This window comes from Cydia pomonella, chromosome 9, assembly GCF_033807575.1.
Source record: "Cydia pomonella isolate Wapato2018A chromosome 9, ilCydPomo1, whole genome shotgun sequence".
NCBI classification, from domain to species: Eukaryota; Metazoa; Arthropoda; class Insecta; order Lepidoptera; family Tortricidae; genus Cydia; species Cydia pomonella.
The window spans coordinates 5,702,654-5,726,106 of NC_084711.1; the positions used below are offsets into that span (position 1 = coordinate 5,702,654).

The 23,453-nt window shown below is 34.3% G+C and overlaps 1 protein-coding gene across 1 annotated transcript; it reads left to right on the forward strand.

Annotated features, from left to right (window-relative positions):
- Nucleotides 1-740: 740 nt before the first annotated feature.
- Nucleotides 741-22,479, forward strand: LOC133521203 (fringe glycosyltransferase). Its single transcript, XM_061856039.1, has 8 exons — nucleotides 741-1,306; nucleotides 8,889-8,937; nucleotides 9,498-9,600; nucleotides 17,141-17,300; nucleotides 17,849-17,934; nucleotides 20,111-20,181; nucleotides 20,819-20,996; nucleotides 21,472-22,479. The coding sequence occupies exons 1-8, from the start codon at nucleotides 998-1,000 to the stop codon at nucleotides 21,524-21,526; spliced, it is 1,011 nt and encodes a 336-aa protein (XP_061712023.1). The 5' UTR covers nucleotides 741-997; the 3' UTR covers nucleotides 21,527-22,479.
- Nucleotides 22,480-23,453: the final 974 nt, after the last annotated feature.

Sequence of the window (23,453 nt, forward strand, 5' to 3'; positions counted from 1 at the left end):
TTTCTGTTAAGAGGGAAAAATAGCTTTACGATCCTAGCGAAACAACGGTACTTTTTTTTATGAAATTCCATTTCGGGAGAAAACATTTTCAACTAACTATCTCTTAACAAATCACTTGGATTTTAATGTCGATCGCTTTAGCATAATCATTTTCTCTTTGTGTATGGTCAATCACGTGCAATATACACTTCCCTCTTAACCTCAGATCATATTTAATTTTTTTTCAAACCGATTAGTGTCAATTATAACATATTTTTTGTTCTTTTAGAAATCATATGGCACAAACGTATTCTCAGCCGACGATATGTATTGTGTCTCATGTCTGCAATCGTTGTCCTTGTGGAAGGATAAGTTCGGTAAGACATTTATTATATATACAAGACAAAACACTTTTTTTTCGTGATCATCAAGGGACTACGTTTACATTACGCAATGCACCGCAAGTGCATGTATTAAGATGATTCTAACAAAAGGTTATTGTTGGTTGTTTATTTATACCGCCAATACAAGAGTACGAGCAAGGTTCAAAAGCTGTCGATACTGTAGGCGTCAATTACTCCAGCCATTGACACGGGAGTAGCTGCCGGCGGTGCAAGGGTTGTTAATCCCATCACGTGCTGCTAACACATGCCTCAATCGAACCAGGATAGCATGATTACTCACTACCCTCAGGGGTTGTGGATCTCGAGGTCACACTGATACTGGTTTTCTAGAGGGGAGTGTACGGAAAGAGATGGGAATTGGAGGCCAGCCGGCGCGCGCGCAGGTAGTTCAGCCCCGAGTGGCGCCGCACATCCGATCTCTCGCTCGCACCACGTGGTGGGGCGGCTGCGCGGAGGCGCGGGCATGTTCGAAGCCCTGTGCTACATTTTTATTAGTTTGTAACCGTTCTTTGACTCAGCACCACAGCTTTTTCCTTGCGTACTGTTTATCAATAACATTTCGGTAAATAAAGTTCAACAGATGAGTGACGAGGCGGTGAAGCTTTTTGAAGCTCATGCGCGCTTTGGCGCCATTCGGCTCGGGCATGGCGAGCCGAAAGCTGATTAAAGTTGCCGCGATAATCGCTTTCTTGTATTGCACCCTTTTGGTGTATCAGGGCGGTGTCTCTAACTTTCAAGAACCTCGAGTGCAAGTGCAGGAACTGACTATAGTCCCAGTGACTAAATCTAGTGTTAATGACAGTGATACGTCAAAAAACATAACATTGGATGATTTGTTTATAAGTGTTAAAACTACAAAACATTATGAAAACACAAGGCTGCCTATAATATTGAAGACATGGTTTCAATTGGCAAAAAACCAGGTAAAAATGTTGTGTTCTCCCGCTTAATTACATATTTAAGTTTTTAAGGTAGACGTCGAGCCAAATGACAAACTTGTTTGTTTAAGACAACTGTCAGGTGTCCCGGCAAAGGATTTATAAAGATGTCAGAACAAGTTAACCAACGAGATTATTCAAATAAGATAAAGTGAGTAGGTACCAACTCGTACCTTGTTAGTGGTCAACAATATTTATTTTTACAAGAGCTATCATCCGCCAGCATCTTAATGACTGTTCCGAAGTCGCACTCGAAGAATTTGTTTCTACCATTGACATATATAAGGACGGGCCTTACGGGCACTGACAATGGTGCTAGTTCAGTGGTGTCACTCACGAATTCGAGCCAATCGTGCAGTCTAACGGAACTAGTTGCGACCAATCGAGCGCGTTATGCGAACTCATCAACCAATCGCGTTGCAGTGTTAGACTGCACGATTGGCTCGAATTGGTGTGCGTGACACCTTAGATATATATGTCAATGGTTTCTACCTACTGAGCGCAGCAAAGATTATTTTTTGCACTGGCTATTATCAACAACACAGTACAACTACTATTCACATTTTCTTAATTGGTTAGTAAAGTTGTTTGTTTAAAAGTGAAAAACAAAGGTAAATTAAATTTATAAGAGGCAGTTTTTCATTGAAAATCTGTCTTTCAGACAACACTTGAGTAGTTTGGGATTTTTGCATTTACAAGTCTGGTATGGTTGTTACAGTAGGTATATAAAGCGCGACAATATTTGTATTTATGTATTCACTTACGAGTAATACAAGTCATAAGAGTAGGTTTTATAAAATATTTTTGAAAAATAATTAATTCGTTTTATTACCTACCTACTTCAAATATATATGGAACCGTAACAACAGCGCCCTGATGAATCTTAGAAAAAACAAAAGTATATTTTTTCTTAACTGAGTTTTAAAAACTCTTAGAATGAGTATGAATTCATTTCACTCAGTAGAAAATTATGTTAAAACGTAATAATTTATGAATTATATAATTAGTAAGTAATACATATTTGCAGTTAGGGATAGCTTTTGGCAAAACTATCCAAACTATACCAATATTGATGAGCACGTTCGTTCAGTTAATACCTAGTAGGTAACATACGGCAATAAAAAGACAACCCGCCGAGTTAATTTTCAATACTATAGTGATAAATGCACTAGAAAGATCGCAGCAGGCAGTGTCTTTACCAGGTCAATATTGCCATTACCTTCGGAATAGCTTATAAAACAACGACTTAATCTTCTTCTCTCAGCATGGATACGCAATGAATCTTAAACAAGCTAAAAAGCACCAGATCTTATAATAAACTCGTTTGCATTTCCAACACATTATTATTCCATGAGCATACGGGACAGGACTCGCACAACATTATTATGCAAACATTTTTGGTGATTCTATTTATCACTCAGGCCGAGTATAGCGTGTAATTTGGGAATTCCCGAAGCGAAATATTACCTCTAAAATGATCGTGGATATAACAAACAATAGAGAACGGTCCAGATTCAGTCGTGCCCTCGTTCAACTTGGATTTCCTGCATGGAACGTGCATAATCGACCGTTAATCCGGCTCGAAGGACCAGCATTATATATAGTGCGGGCGCTGCGCCCGCGCGTGGCCAAGGCGCGCGCCGGCCACGTGACCCGATTGTGATGTTGCATTAGCCCTTTTGTATCGAAAGCTCGTGGCCGATCGCATTTCGAATCGTGGTCTTGTTTAGAAACCGTTTTACATTATGTTATGTTGCTTACTGTACCATTGTCGGATTGCTTTCAATCAAGTTCTTATTGTTTAAAGCCCCAATAATTGAATATTCTCATGGTTAATTTATCAATTGTAAAAGTAAAAATATTCAGTAAGATTACATACGTAATTTATATAAAATAATATTATATGTATAAACCGGCAGTATTGATTCATTTTTTATTGTTTACCATTAGGTACTAAGCCAATTATTTTCTTTAACTTGTATTTGGTGGATACCTAAAGAATCCTAATTTCGTCTAAGCGAAAAGTTATAGGTAAATAATAGTTTCACCACTACCGGATTTATTATTATATAAACGTATTCCCATTCCTTAAAATTATCCATGATTTAATATTATCTGTGTACTTAAATTAAGTTTTCATTTCTAAAATGTTAGCATAACCTATAAACACGTAAGGAACAACATTTAATGCATACGTTTAACCTGTAGTTGGATGAGTAGACTCAATACTTGGTAAGTATCGAGTCTCCTCAGCAATGCCCAAGTATAAGCATAAAACCCACACCCACCCAGGTAATGACAACAGCGCTTAGCTGTTTGCCGACGGACGTCGAAATGTTTCCGGCTATCGTGTTTCTTTAGGTTATCTGCGTTATTTTGAAATTGTAGCACGCACCTTACCAAGTTCTGAGAACTGATGCTTATCTCGTGTCATGTTACTAAGAGGGGTATTTCGTTAACAAGTTTACACTCTTGATAGTTAATAAGGACTTATTGCTAAGGAAGAAACACCTATTTTCTAGTGACAGCCATTTATACTTTGCACAAGTTTTTAAACATTGATTAATAGTAACAATAAATTGGTATGAGTGTAATGTTGACTACTGGCAGTGCTTTGTGATTGCAAAAAATACAAAAAAAGTATACAAATGGCGGATTTTATGCCTAAAGGCATTCTCGACCATTCAACCATAGGGCTAAATAGAGAAAGTAATAAAATGGTGCAAGTAGAAAAATAAGAGATTTTTTTAAATGTATGTTTTAGATGCGATATTTTGTTTGACCATGTTACAAATTTAAGAAATCAGTAACGTAATCTTTTTATTTTTAGATCATGACAAAAAATGTTTTTTTTTTCATTGCTTTCTATTCTTAAATATCAGCAAAAAGTCCTCATTTAGAAAATTAAACTAAACGTTAACAGTACTTAGCGTAATTAGCTAACAAAATTAATAGTTCAAAGAAACTCTCCTTTAAAGATCTCAAGTAAAAACTCATTAAAAATTAATTAGTTATTCTCAAAGCAATTGAAACGACAAAGTCTTCTAAAGTCATTGCGATTGTTTCGTCTTCTCGAGGAAAAAGTATTTTTGAGTTAAAAGTGTCACTGATAATGAAACATTAAACTATATTGAGTAAATTGTGAATGATTTTCATTTTTCTCATTTTATTTGAGACAAATAGACATAAAAAAAATCCAGTAGATTGACATAGCATAATCTATACTGTAATTTATTATTATGAAATAAATGAAATCAAATGAAAATGCGTTTTTCCTAGTTAAAACCGGGGTTATATTTTTCTAGTCTGCCTATAATACTTACACACAAAAATACATAATACAATAATAACAAAAATATGACCTTTCTACTGTAAAAGTGGGTGAAATACTACATAACGTTTTCTACGTCACAAATCAACATTACCAAGAACTAGGCTTGGGACTGTTGGATGCTCGCCGTGGTTCTAGAATCCTCGGAGTCGCCATTATGTTATTATATTTTTCCGACGTCAAAGTGTAAAAATAAAATATTACATTAGATGTCATGATTTATGCTGTTACATCGATAATAGACACGTTATTATGACTGCAATTAATTTTATCATAAATCTATACTATTATCATACACACAAATCACTGTCAAAGTTCACAGCTGACGCGATATTATATATGATTGCATTTTATCCACCAAAGTGGCAAAGTATGTTGATGCAAATTTTAGTAGAATTGACTTTTCAATTATTCTTACATATTTAATAGCGTTAATTTGGATTTGATTTGTAATGTGTTACAGTGCTTAGTTTCGTCGCGTTGGTGTGGCAAAAAAAAATGTTTTTCACTCGGTAGCAAAGTTTGATTAACCATCGCAACGGTACTCGCTACGCTCATGGTTTAATTTTGTATATTTCGCTTGCTCGAGTATCAACATTAGCACAAAGCCTAAACGATCACTTTGCCCTATATAAAACAAATAAATATTGTAGTCTTTAAAATATCCCTCCAAAACAAAACAAAGAGTAGTTGACGACCGGTTTGGCCTAGTGGGTAGTGACCCCGCCTACGAAGCTGATGGTCCCGGGTTCAAATCCTGGTAAGGGCATGTATTCGTGTGATGAGCATGGATATTTGTTCCTGAGTCATGGGTGTTTTCTATGTATTTAAGTATTTTTAAATATTTATATATTATATATATCATCAGGGGTCGGACAAAAAGTGCGGATGACGTAAAAATGACGTAATCTTGCACACAGGATGATGTTTGAGTTTGTATTTAAACTTCCGTGTGACATGTAGTAACAAATTAGTATTAATGAAGTAACAAAATAATCGTAAATAAATCCATGGAATTAATAATACATTTATGCATTTTTTTATGAAATTACGGAAGTTTTCATTTTGTAGTTGCACCCAGGGTATATTTGCTGCTATCATAAAATTTGTAAGGTTCATATTAAATTCACTTTGCCCTTTTTTTCTACGTTTCCGACATGTTTGGCTGTCTCCAAATGTCTTTTAATATTGCTTACCTTCGTTGGTACATCTTGATTACAGCAAGAGCAGTATACGTGTTTGTCACGTACCTCTAAAAACGGAAAATTGCCACAATATTCGAGTAAAGATGACATTTTAGAGCGTTTTCTTATACATTAGTAAATATAAATTTTAGCTAAATATAATCGTGAAGATACAATAGCTAAACAATAACGAAGTCAATTTATTGTTCATCTGATTGACAATGTGTCAGTCAAAAACGTACATACTCATTTCAAGTGGCGATATCGTTTAATAAGGAGGTTGATAAATGATAAGTGATAATTGTTTATGAAAATCAAAAATACTATTTGAAATCATCCTATAAGTGGTTTGACGTCATGCGCACTTTTTGTCCGACCCCTGTATATCATTGTCTAAGTACCCTCAACACAAGCCTTATTGAGCTTACTGTGGGACTTGGTCAATTTGTGTAATAATGTCATATTATATTTATTATTATGAATAAAAACGAACGACATTTTTTTTGCTGTGCACATCCATCTAAAGTCATATTTCCGTAAACGACTGCCACATGTGTGAATCTTATCAGTGTCACAATAAATCACCAGTTTAAGCCACAATCCGCTTACATTTTGCATAACTTGTATTTTTATCTCCTCTGCGAATTATATTTTCAAGCCATGAATATTTTTGAAATAAAAATATTAGACTAACAGGCGTATTCTAATTTTAGTTATTTGATATGTTCCCGATATGATCTATCAGTGTCAAAAACTGACGTTTTTTGGTTGAAGAAATGTCACTTTTGACACTGACAGGTCAGTAACATATCGGAGGTAATCATCATCGTCCTCGCGTTGTCCCGGCATATTGCCACGGATCATGGGAGCCTGGGGTCAGTTTGGCAACTAATCCCAAGATTTGGCGTAGGCACTAGTTTTTACGAAAGTGACTGCCATCTGACCTTCCAACGCAGAGGGTAAACTAGACCTTGTTGGGATTAGTTCGTTTTCCTCACGATGTATTCCTTTACCGAAAAGCGACTGGTAAATATCAAATGATATTTCGTACACACGTGTCAAAAACTCATTAGTATTAGCCGGGGTTTGAACCCGCGATCTCCGGATTGCAAGTCGCACGCTCTTACCGCTAAGCCACCAGCGCTTATATCGGAAACAGATCGAATAACTAAAATTCGAATACGCGAGTAAGGACAAACAATAGAACTTATGGATTAAAACCTTCATCCGTTCTGCCTATTCGGGTCTGGATAAATCATATAATCATTGATTTTTAAAGCAATTGCCTGTGTGTGTTTGACGACTTGTCTGGCCTAGTGCGTGCCCTATGAAGCTATGGTTCCTGAGTCATGGGTGTTTTCTATGTATTTAAGTATTTGTCAATATATGTATATATTATATACCGGGTGTTCCCTGTAACAGGAGTAAATAATTAAACAGTATTGTATTCTTCATATATTGTACTCCTCAAACGATATAACTTTTTACTATCAATATCTATAGAAATCAAATATTATTTTCAATGTACGGTGTCATCAGTGTCTTGCTTATCCCGCCTTAAACACAACAAAATTTGCAATACATTGCTTCTTAGAATAAACTTTAAAGTGTAATAACAATAAAAACATAAGTTATTTTTAAAAGTTGCTTAACAAATGTTGGTCAGTTATAGGAAACACCCAGTATATCGTTGTCCAAGGACCCACAACACAAGTCTTATTGAGCTTACTGTGGGACTTAGTCAATTTGCGTAATAAAGTCCTATAATATTTATTTACATGTTAAGGTTTCAAGTGTACATAGTAAATATTTAGATCAACGTTATAATTGAAGGAGAGAAGGTGCAAACCGTGCTCTGTCAGCGGGCAACAAGATAGTGGATACCTCTTCCGACCCAAATGCTAATGTGGCGATATTATTTGTAGCTTAGACTTGAGGTAGTATTCAGGTAACTATGATTTCTTTGATACAAATTTGAGAACATTATCAAAGGGGCTCGTTCGCACACATATAACAGCCTTATAGATCGACACGCTTCAGTTATATTCATATTATATTTGGTTTCTCTAAATACGCTCCCCGGTAAATTATGTGAACAGTATTTAGCTCATATATTGAACAGTATAAGATATGGTCATCTTTTGAACATTAGGAGCTTTAAGTTTCTGGAATTATGATGTTATATTATAATGACTTATTTTTTCGTAATTTTGATGACTGAATAAGAAAAGGAAGGTTAATCTACTTGTATTTACCGCAGTTTTTCTGGTACAATTGCCCTTTATAGTTCGTGTCATCCACGATGACGCGTAGAATTGTCAAATCTAACCTTTAACAACATAACATTACGAGTCATGTGACACGCACGCGTCTTCGTGAATGGCACGATCTATAGTTGACTAAACAGCGGGTGATCCTTGTGGCCTAAACTGTTTTCTGAATTTAGATTCGCCAATCCATGTCAATTTAGAAATGCATTTATATGTAAATATTACCTTAATATAATTGCTTGATTTATTTTTCTCCAAGCTATTAAAGCTAAAACGCAAGCATAAATGTACATTATTCGTGGTTAAATACCATAGAAATTTACATAGGCATGTATAAATACGTTGTTAAGTTAATTAGTTCAAAGCGTGAAAGTTTTATGTATTAAATCCTAATGATACGCTTTAGTTACTAGGCAATGATGCATACAATTTAAGTTGAAGACAATATTCGTTATTTGTACTTAACAAATTTATCTTTTACACAGTTTATTTCACTAAAAACGTCTATATGCACATTGACCGTTAGTTAAACACATATTCGAACACGAAAACCCTGGGTACGGTACGGTACAGTGCATAAAGAAGCGAGAGGGTGCGCTACGTAATGTTGGCGGTAGACCCTAGGTTTAAACAAGTAGGTATACTTATATTATGTGGCCTAGGGGGCAAGCTTGGACTTTGGAAAACTTAGTCAGACTTCGTGTTCGAACGTTCGTGTACGTTTTGAATTGTGATTCCTAAATACTTACATGTTATTAAACTGCGTGTCATTGTTGTTTCAGACATGGTTTTTCACCGACGGAGAAAACCAAGCTCATCAAAACCAAACAAGTAAGTTGTTATCTCTCAATCATTTATAAGTTACAGGCCAATTCCAACAATATAATGTAATACTGATCTAACATGGATCTGACATCATTCCAAATATGAGATGGTTCCAATCTCCTTTAGAGGACCATCTGAATTGCGCATTATGTCAACCTTCAACCAAAAACGTCACTTTTGAGATTGACAGATCAGTATCATATTGGAATGAGATCTAATAACTAAAACTTGAATCCTAAACCGTCACTTTAACACTAACAGCTCAATATCAGATCATCAGATTAGTATCATGTTGGAATGAGATATAATAACTGAAATTCGAATTGGCCTGTTAGTGTTGATTGACATTCACATTTCTTATTAAGAATACGTATTTACTTACTCAACATTTTTTTCCACCGACAAGAGCATAGCTCTTAAATATTGATGATGATAAAATAAATAAAAAATAAAATGATGATTTGTTAATTTAATAATATTGACTACTTTTAAATATTCAGTATTCATCAAAAAACATCTCTAAACATCTTAATATCAAATACTAACGCTAATAATTTTGTTGACAGACGGCCACATGGTGAACACGAAATGCTCTGCATCTCACTCCAGAAATGCACTTTGCTGCAAAATGGCGGTAGAATACGACCGCTACTTAGAAAGTAACAAAAAGTAAGTCATTAAATCCTACAAAAAATCTGCTTTGAGACACTTTCATTATTTGACAGGACGTTAGGAAGTTTACATAATATTCCACAGCGTGCGCTTTTCCAACAGACAATATGCAAAGACTCAATCACTCAATAAGAATATATCACAAATGTGGTTCTAATGAAGAGATATTTTTTTGCCGAATCGAAACTATAGAAACCATAGATAATTTAAAATAACCAACATGTCATATGATATCCCGGAACTTTAACCTCGAGAATTGACATGCCTATAACTCTGTAGCTTTAGGTTTTTAAATAAAAGTAAACAAAATCTCTCCTTAAGCCAGTTGAGGGTAGATGTAGATGAAAACATTACATGATCAAATATGAAGGTTAATCAGGCCGTTTAGTGACAGATCCAGGCGGTTTTGTATTTGATTAGTTTACCAATAAATGTTATAACAACGCGAAAATATACAAACTGTTTGTTTACTTTTATTTGTATACCTAATCTACAATTTAGTAAATTATTTCACGAAACTGACGTCACGACTCACGGCCGATGAAACCAGACACCAATACGGACATCACTCATCCAATACAACCGACCAATTATAATGCAATCAAAGTGGAATCTCACATAACACTATTAATCTGTATAATTATACCAATGCCTGCAATTAGTTTTACAAGCTTATAAATAAAGTTGCGTGTACGTCAATCTGGATCAAACGGAAATTGAGGGTTATTTAAAAAAGGCGGGGCCTGTCGTGGGATTAATGAGAAAAGCACACTGTTATACTTCATGATTTTTTTATTGTTCTAATGAGAAACAACGAGATTTGAACCAACGGTTAAAGGTAATTTTAAAGATAACGTCAACCGGGGTGTATAGGGACGGCTGAGTGAATAAGGACCAAACTTAAAATGTATTTTTTAAACGTTTGTAACGATATTTGAGCTACGTTCCAAATGTTTTTGTTGTAAGCCTCTACATAGCATACATGATACATGTAACTAAGTAGGAGCTGATAAAATATGAGTAAAGATCTACGTGCAGTACACATTCGATAAGCGTTTAAATAATATTAAGGTTGTAAAGAGTATTTTTATTTATTTAATGAATACTTTTGTAAATAATCGCTCCAGGAGTCCAAAATTTTACACTTTTGACCTGGGCGTACAAAAAATATAAAAATAATTCAGAAAATAAATTTTAAAAGCCTTTCTACAAAACAAAAACTGTTTTAAACATGATCGGTTAAGCCAGTAATGAGTTTTTATCAAAAAACTTATATTTTTATCAACACAACTTAAGTGACCCGCGAATGTATGTATTTTTCACTTTTGCTTGTACGGCTTTTACGGATTATTTAATTTAAGGCACTATTGTATTAGGGTTTACCTGTAAAGATACCTAGTTGTTGTATTAGACGTAGAAGATAGTTGCTGTATTTAATAAACAATAACTAAAAAATATTCTAAATTACCCTCCATCCTCCATTGAAAACCATTATGCGTGGTCGCACGACACGACTCGCACTTAGCTGGGTTTTTTTTTTAAATAACGTCATTGCGTCAATAGATCTTACAGCCTAGGTTAGCCTTTATTACTCTGAAGACATGGCTGGTATAAAATTAAACGCAACAAACAAAACCCCGTTGGAGCATATTACATACCCCACCGATCCCATTCGCAAACAAATTGAATTTCATAATAAAGTTAATATGATTCCCATTACCTACTTTAGAAATAATTTCTCGTTATCCCAACAAACTTGGCCTAGGTTAAATATCATGGTGGTTTGCACTGCGTACACATACCCATGGAGATCGTTTTTGTTTTTATTAAAAACAAGACGCTCTTAACTTCTGTTTTTAGAAGCTGTGCGGGTAAATATTGGGTTTCCGTTTTGTTTGAGAGGTATAATGATCGTTTGATGAGTCTTGCGTCTCCGTAATTCTTATGTCTATGTTCTTTAAGAGTATATCAGAATAAAAATATGAACTTAAAGTTAAGATTTATGTTTTTAATTTAAATTCTTATTAAACCAAAATCTTTTTTGAAGCTCTCTAATTTTGAAGTCTAAAATACATTTAACGTAAATGATAACAAGATCCATTTTAGAATGCAGTCATGGTTGACTGGTAGAGAATGCCTTCTGGCATTAAGTCCGCCATTTGTACCTACTCTTCATGTATTGTGCAATAAAGTTTAAATAAATAAATAAATAATGCCTTTGTATGTAACAAAAATCACGAAAAAATATTCGTGCGTAATATTTTCATCATCCATCGTATAATCAAGAATATTTAAATCACTCACGCATTTTAAACATCGTCAAACATCTGCCGAGTCGACTAAAATATCAAAGGATCTTAATGGACATCTTATTACACCATCGGTGTCTCCAAAATTTGTTTAGGGACCACCATTTAAGGCAGCTTTTTGCTTATGCTGGTTCAAATATTAATCCGCGGTCTCATCTCGAACCTCAGTGTTCAAACACACAACAAATATTAATGGTTTTTGGAGAGCAAGTCCAATATTATTTTGGGCACATAATAATTTTCACGCGTTGACACAACGGCGACTGGTGTTTTTATTGGGTTTCTTTTTTCACAAAAGTCACAAACTGGGTTTTTAGTTCATATTATAGCGATGCACTCAACAGTTAAATAGATTTCAATTTAGATATGTTGGCGTTTTGTTTTTTTTTTTTTACTACATTGGCAACTAGTGTATTTTTTTTCTCACACGGTATGACAGTATTTTATTTCTTTACTGCAGAAGATTCATACTTACGAATGTATTGTCTCTTGACCGAAATGAAAATTGTCACTCTCGCAAATTGTCACGCGTACAAAGTATTAGGCGTAGTATTAGGGCAGAATTATTTGAAATATTTTTTTTTAATAGGTAAATACCTATGACACATTTTTCACCAAATATAGCGACCACCATTTCAACAAACAGAAGTGTAATTTTATAAAAACCACCCTAAAATCGTTTCAATGGTTTGGGTTGGGAGCAAAAATTCGTTTAACAACCCAGTTTTTGATTTGGGGGTTAGAATTAAAGTCACTTTTAGATAAGCGGCATAGATAACTTTCAAAACTGTTTTATCTTGTAAGGGCCACTTGCACCATCCCACTAACCCGGGGTTAACCGGTCAAACCGTGAACCCAGTGTCAAATTGTACTGGTTACCATAGAAACTACATGTTTAACCAGTCAGCCTCGAGGTTAGTGATTAATGCAAGTGGCTCTAATAGACGCCTGTCATTGTTAAAACATACACTAAATTTTATTGTTAGGCATCGGATTTGTATCACGCGGTCAGACGTCAGCGAGCTACCGAGTCGACATTAGCAATAAAATTCAACTCATATTCATTATCATAGTCATTCATGACGATAGCTTATAAATGATGCTTTAATTTTGTCTTTGAGTATATAAATATTACAAACAAGAATAATGGCCATTTTTTGCATTTCATTTATATACTATTTTTATTTCTTCTTTAATATTCATATTGTTTTTTTCTGTAATTTCGTAATATAATCAATACAAAAAATGGCCATTATTTTAATTTTTGATATTTATGTCCTCAAACCACTCGTCAAGGTTTCTTGATTATAAAATTAAAATCTCCAATTAAATAAATGAATGAGTAAGAGTATTAATATCAGTTGAACTATTTTCTTAATGTCGACTCCAAAGCGTGCTAACGTCTTAACAGTGCGATAAAAACTCCGATTCCTATTTATTACACAGTGAGTTTCATAGTTCACTGCTGATTTCCGTTTAGCAGTCCGCTAAATGTTGTTAGTGCAACTGGCTCTAAACGTCACTTGCACCATTTTACTAACCCGGTTAAACCTGGAGTTACCATGGTTATCTGTACAATTTGACACTGCTTTAGTGGGATAGCGTAAGTGGCCCTAAGTGTGTAATGTCCCCAAACCAAACGTATAAAATTGGGTAAGCCATCAAAAGCTACCGTGCAACCCTAACGATCAAATGTAAGACCTCATAAACCTCAGTAAACCCATAATGGCATCTCAGAAAATTTTAAGAAATCCCGGTGCTCTTTGCTCTCGTGCGGACCGCGGCAGGATTTAAGAAGAAAGAGGACGATCGCTTCTCCATACAAACGTAGTCCCCATTTTCCTCTCTGGATAGAAAAATTTTTTTTAGTGTTGATTAACCGTAGCAATGAAAATGTGTTTATTAACTATAGATGCCCCTTCGCTAGATTTTCCTTACGATTTATTAATTACTATAAGAGAGTTAAGAACTTAGAAAAATATTTCGTTTTATTTTCCGCTCCTAACTCTAATAATAATTAAAATCAGAAAAAGTTGAACGGAGGGGAAAAGCTATGTTCAATGAATTGATTGTGCAAAAATATTTTCCATATCAGTTCAGAGAGGAAAATGAGGACTACGTTTATATATAAAAGCGGTATCCACGTTCTTCTTAAGCACGGCCACTAGTTGGCGCAACGATCTTTTATTGGACCCAGGTGGCTGGTGTAATAGGATTATGGGCCCTGAACAGCGAGCTAAATATATCTGGAATATCTAGATGGTTGTACAGGTTTACTTGAAGACGTTTTACTTGAAGATCTCTTTTGTTGAGTTTTGTCATTGAATATATTTTTCATTAGTGCAATCATGCTCTACGTGGGTCGTTGTTGTTCTAAGGAGTGTGCAGAAAATGATACGTTTCTGCACTAATAGAGCTTTTTACTATTCCAGTACGTTTTTTACGTTCATATTAGGATAAGTACCTAATTAAAATTTGTTGAAGAATATCTTTGCGACTAACTAATTTATTCGAAATGATAATTTTGATAATTTACAGAGAAGCCTACTAATAATTTACTTAACTCTAACCCTCTCTGCCTAACTCATTAATAATTATAAAATATAGCAAACTTCTGTTAAATTTTGTTCCTTTCTAACAAACACAAAAATCAAAATGACGGATAAGGACACGATTATCAGGGCTCAGACTTGACAGGCGTATATAAAAACGTCCTATTATAATTATTACCTTACGGCCTGATTCGAACTTTAGGATACATCAATTATTAGGTTTCTTCAAACAACAACGTCACTTTTGACACTGACATATCCGATCCATATCGTATCTAGGCCTAATATTTGACATACTTTAAAGTTCGAATCAGACTCGTGGCGCCGGAATCATAATTATATCTTTCAAACTGTTCATAATAACTCATTGTTCTAACCTTAGTTATTGCTCGTATAGTATTTCACAACCTGTCAATCAATTAATTCTGTTCCTCGCCTTTTAGCTCCGTGTTCGACCTCTTAAACGCGCCTACGATTGCCTGGCCGTAAGATCGCTTGTCCGACACCTAATCTCCCCCGGCATTTATGGTCTCCGCTTTGACTTTAACTGGAATTTCGCTTCGATTCAATATTCATGCATAGAGTACAGGAATACTACGTAGGCAAGACTTGTAAGTATTATTCCAAGCTAAACGTACCTACAAGTTTCTTTTGACTTTAAAATAAACAAATATTATGTTCATAATCCTTTAGCAATATCTTAATTCGTTCTCATATTGAGAACATCTTCCATTTTCAAAATCGGTCGATAAGTATACAACCCAAAATAGTTATTTGTTTTACAAGGGGGCAAGTTATTGTTTAACCGCTCGTGCCAAGCAAGCGAAATATTCTAAAATTAAACAACGACAGGTATTGCCTTCGAGTGAAACACAAAAATGTTCACCACACCGCGAAGAAAATACTAAGATGAAATACCAAAAAAATCAAACCAATCAAATCCAAATGAATATATCATAAAAATTATCATTCTCAATCATTATTTAAAAGTCAATTGTATGCTAACTAACATAAGGAAACAACTCAAAATTTCCATTTGATTACCACATGTGGTTAAAATGCAACTTTCTCATTAGTTTTTGAACAATCAATAGGACCTTTACCAGTTGGTGTGGTAAAAATAACATTTGCTGGATCAATTGGGTGAACGAAATATTGTGTACGTTTTAGTACACACAAATTTCACTTCTCATTTTAATTTGACAGTACATACGTAACAAAATTTATGATCTTAAATAATGTGTCTCCTTTCATTAAACATCTGTCTCGCCATTTATGCTTCATCGGTTAACCACTGCAACCAGTTCGATCGAAACAGTTTATTTTTCCAACCTCGTGTCTCTATTTTTCCTTATTTTGGAATATCAACCCTATTAGTGACGAGTGAAGTTTCCTTTACCATGCTGTAATTTAGAAAGATTGGGTATTAACAAAGTAACCAATGTACAAGAAACCTGATCGTGATTATAAAGATAGCGGCAAAGCAGTTTGTCGTACGCCTTGCAATCAAGTGGTCTCGCGTGGTAACAGTGCACAGAATTTAACAGTTTTAACATATTATTATTTCGAAGTTTGACTTCGTTCTGTGCCGGTATATATAAAATTAATAAAGTACATAAATATTATTCATTAAAATATATAACTTTATATGGCTCAGAACAAGCACAAATGAATAAGGCATAGCTATATGTAAAACGTAAAATTTATGTTTGTTAAAACGATGAACTTTTATACTCATACCTATTAGGTAGAGTATGTGCGGAAAGAGAATAGTAAATAGTTATAGAATGTATTGTTTCTCTTGTGCACAGACTAGACATCTTAATAATATTTTATTTCATGTCAAGCGATCGTTTTTACAAAAAGTCAAATGGTTTGGATGTTGTTTTTAATTATAACTAATGCCTTACTGTTAATCTGAGTACTGCGGGCTGCGCCAGCGCAGCTCCTGTTATTTGCGTCGGCGTAATGCCACTAAATTATACCGCACTAATTACACACGCTGGACGCAATTCCGCCACGCTTACACAAAAACGCTTATTTCAATCGCAAGCTTACGTCACTTATGACATTCTAAACTATAGAACCTAAAGTCACCATTCAAGGTTATCAGAATTGTATCCCATATCCCCATAGCCTTTTATTCGTAATCACAATTAAATACTTGATGTTTTAATGGCATTGAATTCTTATGAGACCTGATGTTATTTTTAGTGTTACCTAGTAAATTGGTATGGGCGCCGTAATACAGAATCAAAAAAGCTGACTGATCTTTTTTTCCAAGATTGGATTTGATTCATTGCAATTATCATACACAAAATCCCACTTGGATTCCATAATTTCCGCTGCCAAAAGAAAGGTTGTCTGGAAGAGAACGCTTTTTAACGATAAGACTGCCTGTTGTTTACTTCTACTTGTGTTGCTGTCTCTTTCCGTGTTGTTTTCTTTTATTGAGCAACAAAGAGTATATAGTGTATTGTAATATACAATCCTTATTCGTATTTTTGTACAACAATCAAATATGGCGTATATACAAGGATGTTACATTTTTACATAAAACAAATACCATTACCTATACAAAACCAAACAATACTTGGTATAACAATGGAAACTGGTTAACTTTGTACAAAATAACTTCCATTTATGGCTTTGCGTTATTAAATAATTTTGTTGCAGATGGTTTTGCCACTTTGACGACGACAACTACGTAAACGTACCACGTCTAGTCGAAGTCCTCCAAAGGTACGATTACAAAGAGGACTGGTACCTCGGCCGGACCTCGGTCTACAAGCCAGTGCGGATCTACCAGAAGTCCAAGAAGAGCAAAAAGACGAAGGTAAAAAAAGTAAAAACGTACTGTTTTTAATTATTATACTGTTATTTCTATTGTAACCAAATTTAAGAAATTCGCAGATTTAATAAGTAGGTAGAGTCAGACCAAGAAGTTGGCAGCGATTTTGATAGCCCAGACGGTGCAAGTGTTATTTTATAGCCAAAGTAAATTTACTGCCATCTTTCGACACATGATTAAAACTTTTAGAACGCCATTTGACTTTGATCCTTATTATTTCACTGATATGTGTTAAATTTGTTAAATATCAAAAAGTGGCGCCATCTTACCGGGCATAGGCCAAAGGTTTTGGCACCATCGCTGGAAACGATGCCGCCATACCTTTGGCCTTTGATCTATTAGATGGCTACAAAGTTTTCTTTGACAATCCTCCTCTATTTCAAATTCTCTTTGTCTATAGGTAGCATTCTTGTACATACTTGCAACTTTTGAGCATAAGGGATTGTACTTGGAGAATTAACAAATGTTTTTTTTATGATATTGTACCTAAATGACTGATTGATCGTAAAGCTAACAAAAAATATTTGTTTCAGTTAAAATATTCGTTTTGGTTCGGCACGGGCGGTGCTGGAGTATGCTTGAGCCGAAGTTTGGCTTTGAAAATGTTACCTTTTGCGAGGTGAGTCGAATAACTACTTACTTTGTTTACATGATCATTAACGCATACATAAAATGTGACGCAGTAATTTTATAGTCTTATAATTTAGGCCCATTACTCTAATCGTATTAGAAGATCTTGACAATCCCCCATTAAATAAAATAGGTAGCAAGGTAAAGAAAAATTTTGTGCAAAAATACCATGAACAAATTAACTAGACCTAAATCGACCGGGATAGATTTAGCTTTATTTATTTCATAATATTAAATTACAATATAAATTATTTCAAGCTAAGCTTAGATATGAACCGTGATTATCTTTTATATTGTTTTTGAGCTCCCAATATTTCGAGTTCGATTTAAATCTAGTGAAACTTACCGTGAATCATTCAACACTGAACAAATTAAGTCAAGAAGCAACATCATTAAAAAAGGAGTACAAAACATTTTGCAAATACAATGTAAATTGACATCCACAATTTGTCTATAATTTTAAAGTGAAATGTGTGAAATTTCGCAACATGATTTAGGTAAATTGCACTGAGTAGGTATACAAAATATTATTTTGTTACACAAGAATCAGTTTGAGGTTTATATGACTTTAACACCCTTGGTCACATTCTGTCTGTATTAATAATGTACCTATTATAAACATGCCAACGATTGCTAAAAGGACAGTTGTTATTGATTAATTCAGGGACAGTATCTAATTACTCTGTATAACTACTTACTGTAGCCAGTAATCAAATAATTATAAAAGCATGTCTTCGTTTATAGTCTTTCATCACACTTGCTCGTAAACGGTGTTGCTACAGCCCACAGGCGGTAATACATTTTTTAAATTTAATTCTGGCTATGGGCACATTTTTTTATTATGTCACTATTTCATACGAACCATGTAGATATAAATGAAATATTTAATTTGATTAATTTAATAGTCGTTTAAACTCAATTTTCAACCGTGGCATGCCAAATAGATCTGTGCCTTCGATGCCTTACCTGTCAAAAATGACAATATAGCAGACGAATATTAGAAATGTCACTGTATTTAAGAATTATTTCGCTTAAAACTTAGTTTTGTATTGTACTCACAAGTGTGATGAACTGATGAAAAACATTGTGTGTGCCACGAGCGGTACATGCATTATGAATTCGTGTTAATTCTTGTTACGCCCTTAATACCTACACATTGTCCATTGTGTTATGTTATCGTTTATTGAAATTGGCCGATTAATAAAATAAAGGCCTTTTGTTAGTCGATACTCTTTTGTGATACTCTAGTGTTCTCGGACAGCCAAGTGGTTCTACTACTGCCGGACATTCAAGCCAAGCAAGCGTGTAGCAAGGACTTTACACGATTACTTTCATCTCTGTCGTGTAGTACGCTTGAACGTGCACAAGGGCTTTTACTTCGGCCATTGGCTGTGACACAACAAAGCAAAAAAATAATATGATATCAGTTTTTAATCATAACGCATTAAATTCTAAGCTGCCGAAAATAATTAATCGATGTCAGGATTATACTTGCTGCAAAACTAACTGGCGACTGAGATCATGATGCTATCTCCTTTACCCTTCTTAAGATCAACCAAGAGTGAAAGAGATGGCATTATGACCTGACTTAGCTTTGCGGCAAGTAGGTATAGTGCCAAGGTTGTTAAAGTTTCTGACCACCAGTTGCATTCCAATCCAATAACAGCTACGTGTTTATGATTTACTGTAACCAAGTACGGCTTGGCTTGCAATTTATGTGTCATTTTAGGTATATTATTTTTATATTATGTTGCAATTGACCTGATTCAAACTTGTGCACAGATTAGTACAAATGTTGAAACTATATTTATAACTAAACTATTTATCTTTAAAGCCTAATATACGTGTGCCATATAGCGGAATTATATTGGAACTTTTTCATACTAAACTGAACTATCACCCTATACATGAGAATAACATCAGCGCCCTCTTGACAATGATCATATATTTCTGGTCGGACTTTAATTGACCCTGAGTTTAAACTATAGCTAGACGCCAGACGTGGTACAAAACTTGTTATTATTTCTCTTGACATACCTACTTACCTTCGTTTCTCATGACTCGGTTATTAAATAAACTACAGGGTTAAATCTTTTTTTCGTGTAAGTAGTATAAATATCGCACAGCTATTTAAGGTAAATGTTAACACGTAACTTTCTTTCCAGTGGTGGGCGGTTCATCAGTTTTTGTGATAACGTTCGGTTTCCTGACGACGTATCCCTTGGATATCTTATAGGTAAGGTACTATTAAGACATATTTTCAATTAATAGGCGTTGCCTTGTTTCCGTGTTTTTCCGTACCCGGAGTTTATTTATGCACATCACTAAATAAACTACAGTCAAAATTAAATTTAAATTCCAACCCCGTTTTCAAACTAACAAACATTTGGTGTAAAATTTGAAACTTGCCGTGGCCATTTCTAGAATTTGTAGACGCAGAGCAATTTGGGACTTCCGTAGAATTTTAATTAGTTAGTTCCTAATTTGTGGCTGACATGATAAAGTTTCCATATTGTTTGTTCCTTCATTTCCGAACAAAAATTATTTGTGAAACAAATTATGTTTCCATTCCATTGGCACGTCTTTTTTAGATAGCATTTGTCCAGATATTAAGATCCCAAAATGATATCATTGCACTGCTTTCGTACTAATATAATTTTTATATATTTTACTAGAAAGTAAATATTGTAGTCTTGAGTAGATTTCTCCACAAAAATATGAATAGCGAGATTCAGGCATTGTCTACGAGAAACAGTACCATCGAGCGTGCATTACTTAATTAGCAGTACCATTAAATACTTACACTGTATATAAATGTTGTCAGTTTCTAAAGCATAAAAAATAGATCATAATCGCCTCCCCTTTGTTCACAGAAAACATAATGCATATAAATCTGACGGTGATACCCGAGTTTCACTCCCATTTGGAGCAAATGAAGCTCTTGGACACTGAGAAGTTGAAGGAGCAAGTGTCCTTCGGTTACAGCAGAACTAAGAACGAGTGGAACGTAGTGAACGTGCCGGGCTTCGACACGTTGTATGATCCTACTAGGTGAGTAAATTTCAAAATCGTCTGCACCAAAAATATACTACTTATCTACAGTAAATATACTAATTATTTTAGTACTTGGTAGTATCCAAGCTCAAAACGGATAAAATGTGTGGCTGCGGAAGCGTGGTTGGCCTTCACATTGGGGCCTGTTTACACATTGATCAAATGCAATGAGCAAATGTATGAACTAGCACTAAACTCTAATTAATGTGTGAACAGGCCCTAATGTTAAGGCTAGCTACATTCCTGTATTCACCTTACTAACTTTCATTGTGCTTATATTTTTTTGTCTTCAAACGTTTGTAACATAATTTATTAAGTCTGTAACTGTATAAATGTGAACAAATACGCCAGCCATTAAAATAACAATATCTGTCTTACCGAATGATCTTTGTGGGCTAACTTTTTAAAGAAAACCTCGTTTCCTGTAACGTGAAGATAAAAGCGAATTACGACTTGGCCTCCATTGTTGCAGGTTCCTGTCTCTGCATTGTTTCCTGTTCCCGCATTTCAAGTTCTGTCCGAGATAGCCAACGTGTTACACCTGAGTGGAAAGCTAGTTTATCTAATTTATCTCTGGTTGCCGAAATAGTTTTAAATTTATTTTTGTTTTCTTTTTGTGTATGACTTGAATTTAACATATCCCAAGTAATTATTAAGATTTTTTTATGTTATTAAAAATATTTTATTTTATTATCAGGGCATTTAAATCGATTTTAGAGATGAAGCGTTTCTAAATTTCTTTTTTTATTTATCATTATAATATTTTGTTAATAATAACTAATATATTTAACTTGCTTTAATTAGAAAAAACCCAATACAATAATCTTGTTTAAAATTAATCATAACTTTTACATAAATGTTATGATTTGTGAAAGTGCAATTGATAAAAAATAAAACAAATGTCACTGAAATCCGCACATCCATTTTGTGAATAATCTTGTTTTCTCTTTGTTTAATAGCTTTTATTTCCAAACATATATAACTGGTATAATAATTTATAAAATGTAAAATAACTTGTTTCTCATTTTTCTGTGAAACATTATTATAAGTTGCTTATCACTGAGCCGATCACACTCATACTCGTAAATGTTACATAATCTATCATAGTTCTACAGCAAAAAATCAATAACTTTTGAAAATTTATTATAAACTTTTGATCATGTAAGGAGGAGGTACATAATTCAATGTAGTTACTGCGCCTATTTTAAGCGTGTCTGAACTATATTTGTCAATATGACCTCGCTGTTTAAAAAAATCCAGGAATTATTTTTAAGAATATAAATGTCAGGAATTCAAAACCTTCATGGGTGATATAATAATTGTTGTCTTTAAGAAAAGTCTGTGATATTAGCTGATAATTTGTAAGTAGACGCAAAATGTGCTATTAAAATGTTATTTAAAATCTCTCTCAAGTCATGTTATGATATTGTTTATAAAATAATTATTTGTTTATAAAATAAACAATTTCAGAATTACAATATATTTTATTTTCATCAATTTCATAATATTTAATTATGCTTATCGATTGTAAATAGCCTTTGGCATCATGTCATTTTTATCTATTACTTCAATCCCTAAGTCAATATGGAAACCGATAACAAGAAGAGACCGGTGAGAACCGATCTTAAATAAACATAAAAGCCATTTTGGCGACGTCTGTTCCCATAAGCGACTTCCTTTTCCAATGAAGAAATGCGTTAGACTTTTAATTGACGTTTATTTTAATGTTATAGCATTTTTATAGTCGCCACATATTCATCGTCTCGGGTTAAGTTACTGAGCCATCTGCGAGGTATGCATTATATATTCGAACCACCAAACTGATCTCGGCTCACACCAATTTCGACTTAACCCTTTACCAGGCCCCGAAGAACCAGCGTGTCTTAATACGTACTTTATATGCTGTTGCAACCGTATTGAACGCCTTGTAAAAAATGTATTTATGAACGTCGGAGATCTTCCTTTAAACCAGAAATAAAAATGTGGGTTAAGGTTATCCCATCGCCTGTCTAAGTAATGAACTGTCATACTAGATTTTGTCTTATTATATTCTTGATCAGGCCAAGGGATATATTCCACCCACATCTTATATCGGTTATAATAGTCAAGGTTTAACTCCAAATCTCCTACGAAACATTATATCAATCACTGAAAAAAAATCACTTACTTACGTGAGTTTTTATGACATGACAAGACAATTTACCGGGCCATGGGAAATATAGCTCCCACACAGTTAAACTCTAATAAGGCCATGGGATAATGTCAACCCACATCCTAATTCTGGTCATACACAATAATGCATGAATATTTAGCAATGTTTCCGATTACATTAGCTTTCAACACTCAAAATCTACAAAATATCAAAAAATTGTTCGACCTATGTACTTCTGTTTCATAGAAATTATGAAAAGTGTTCGAATTTATCCGTAGTTTACTGAAATTAGCGTTCAAGTG

What these genes read in the sequence shown, in the direction of transcription:
- LOC133521203 (XM_061856039.1), top strand. Translation starts at nt 998, where the DNA reads ATGCGCGCTTTGGCGCCATTCGGCTCGGGCATGGCGAGCCGAAAGCTG. An exon ending in TTCAATTGGCAAAAAACCAG is followed by an intron (nt 1,307 to 8,888) that starts GTAAAAATGTTG and finishes TTGTTGTTTCAG; the next exon opens with ACATGGTTTTTCACCGACGG. An exon ending in ATCCCTTGGATATCTTATAG is followed by an intron (nt 20,182 to 20,818) that starts GTAAGGTACTAT and finishes CTTTGTTCACAG; the next exon opens with AAAACATAATGCATATAAAT.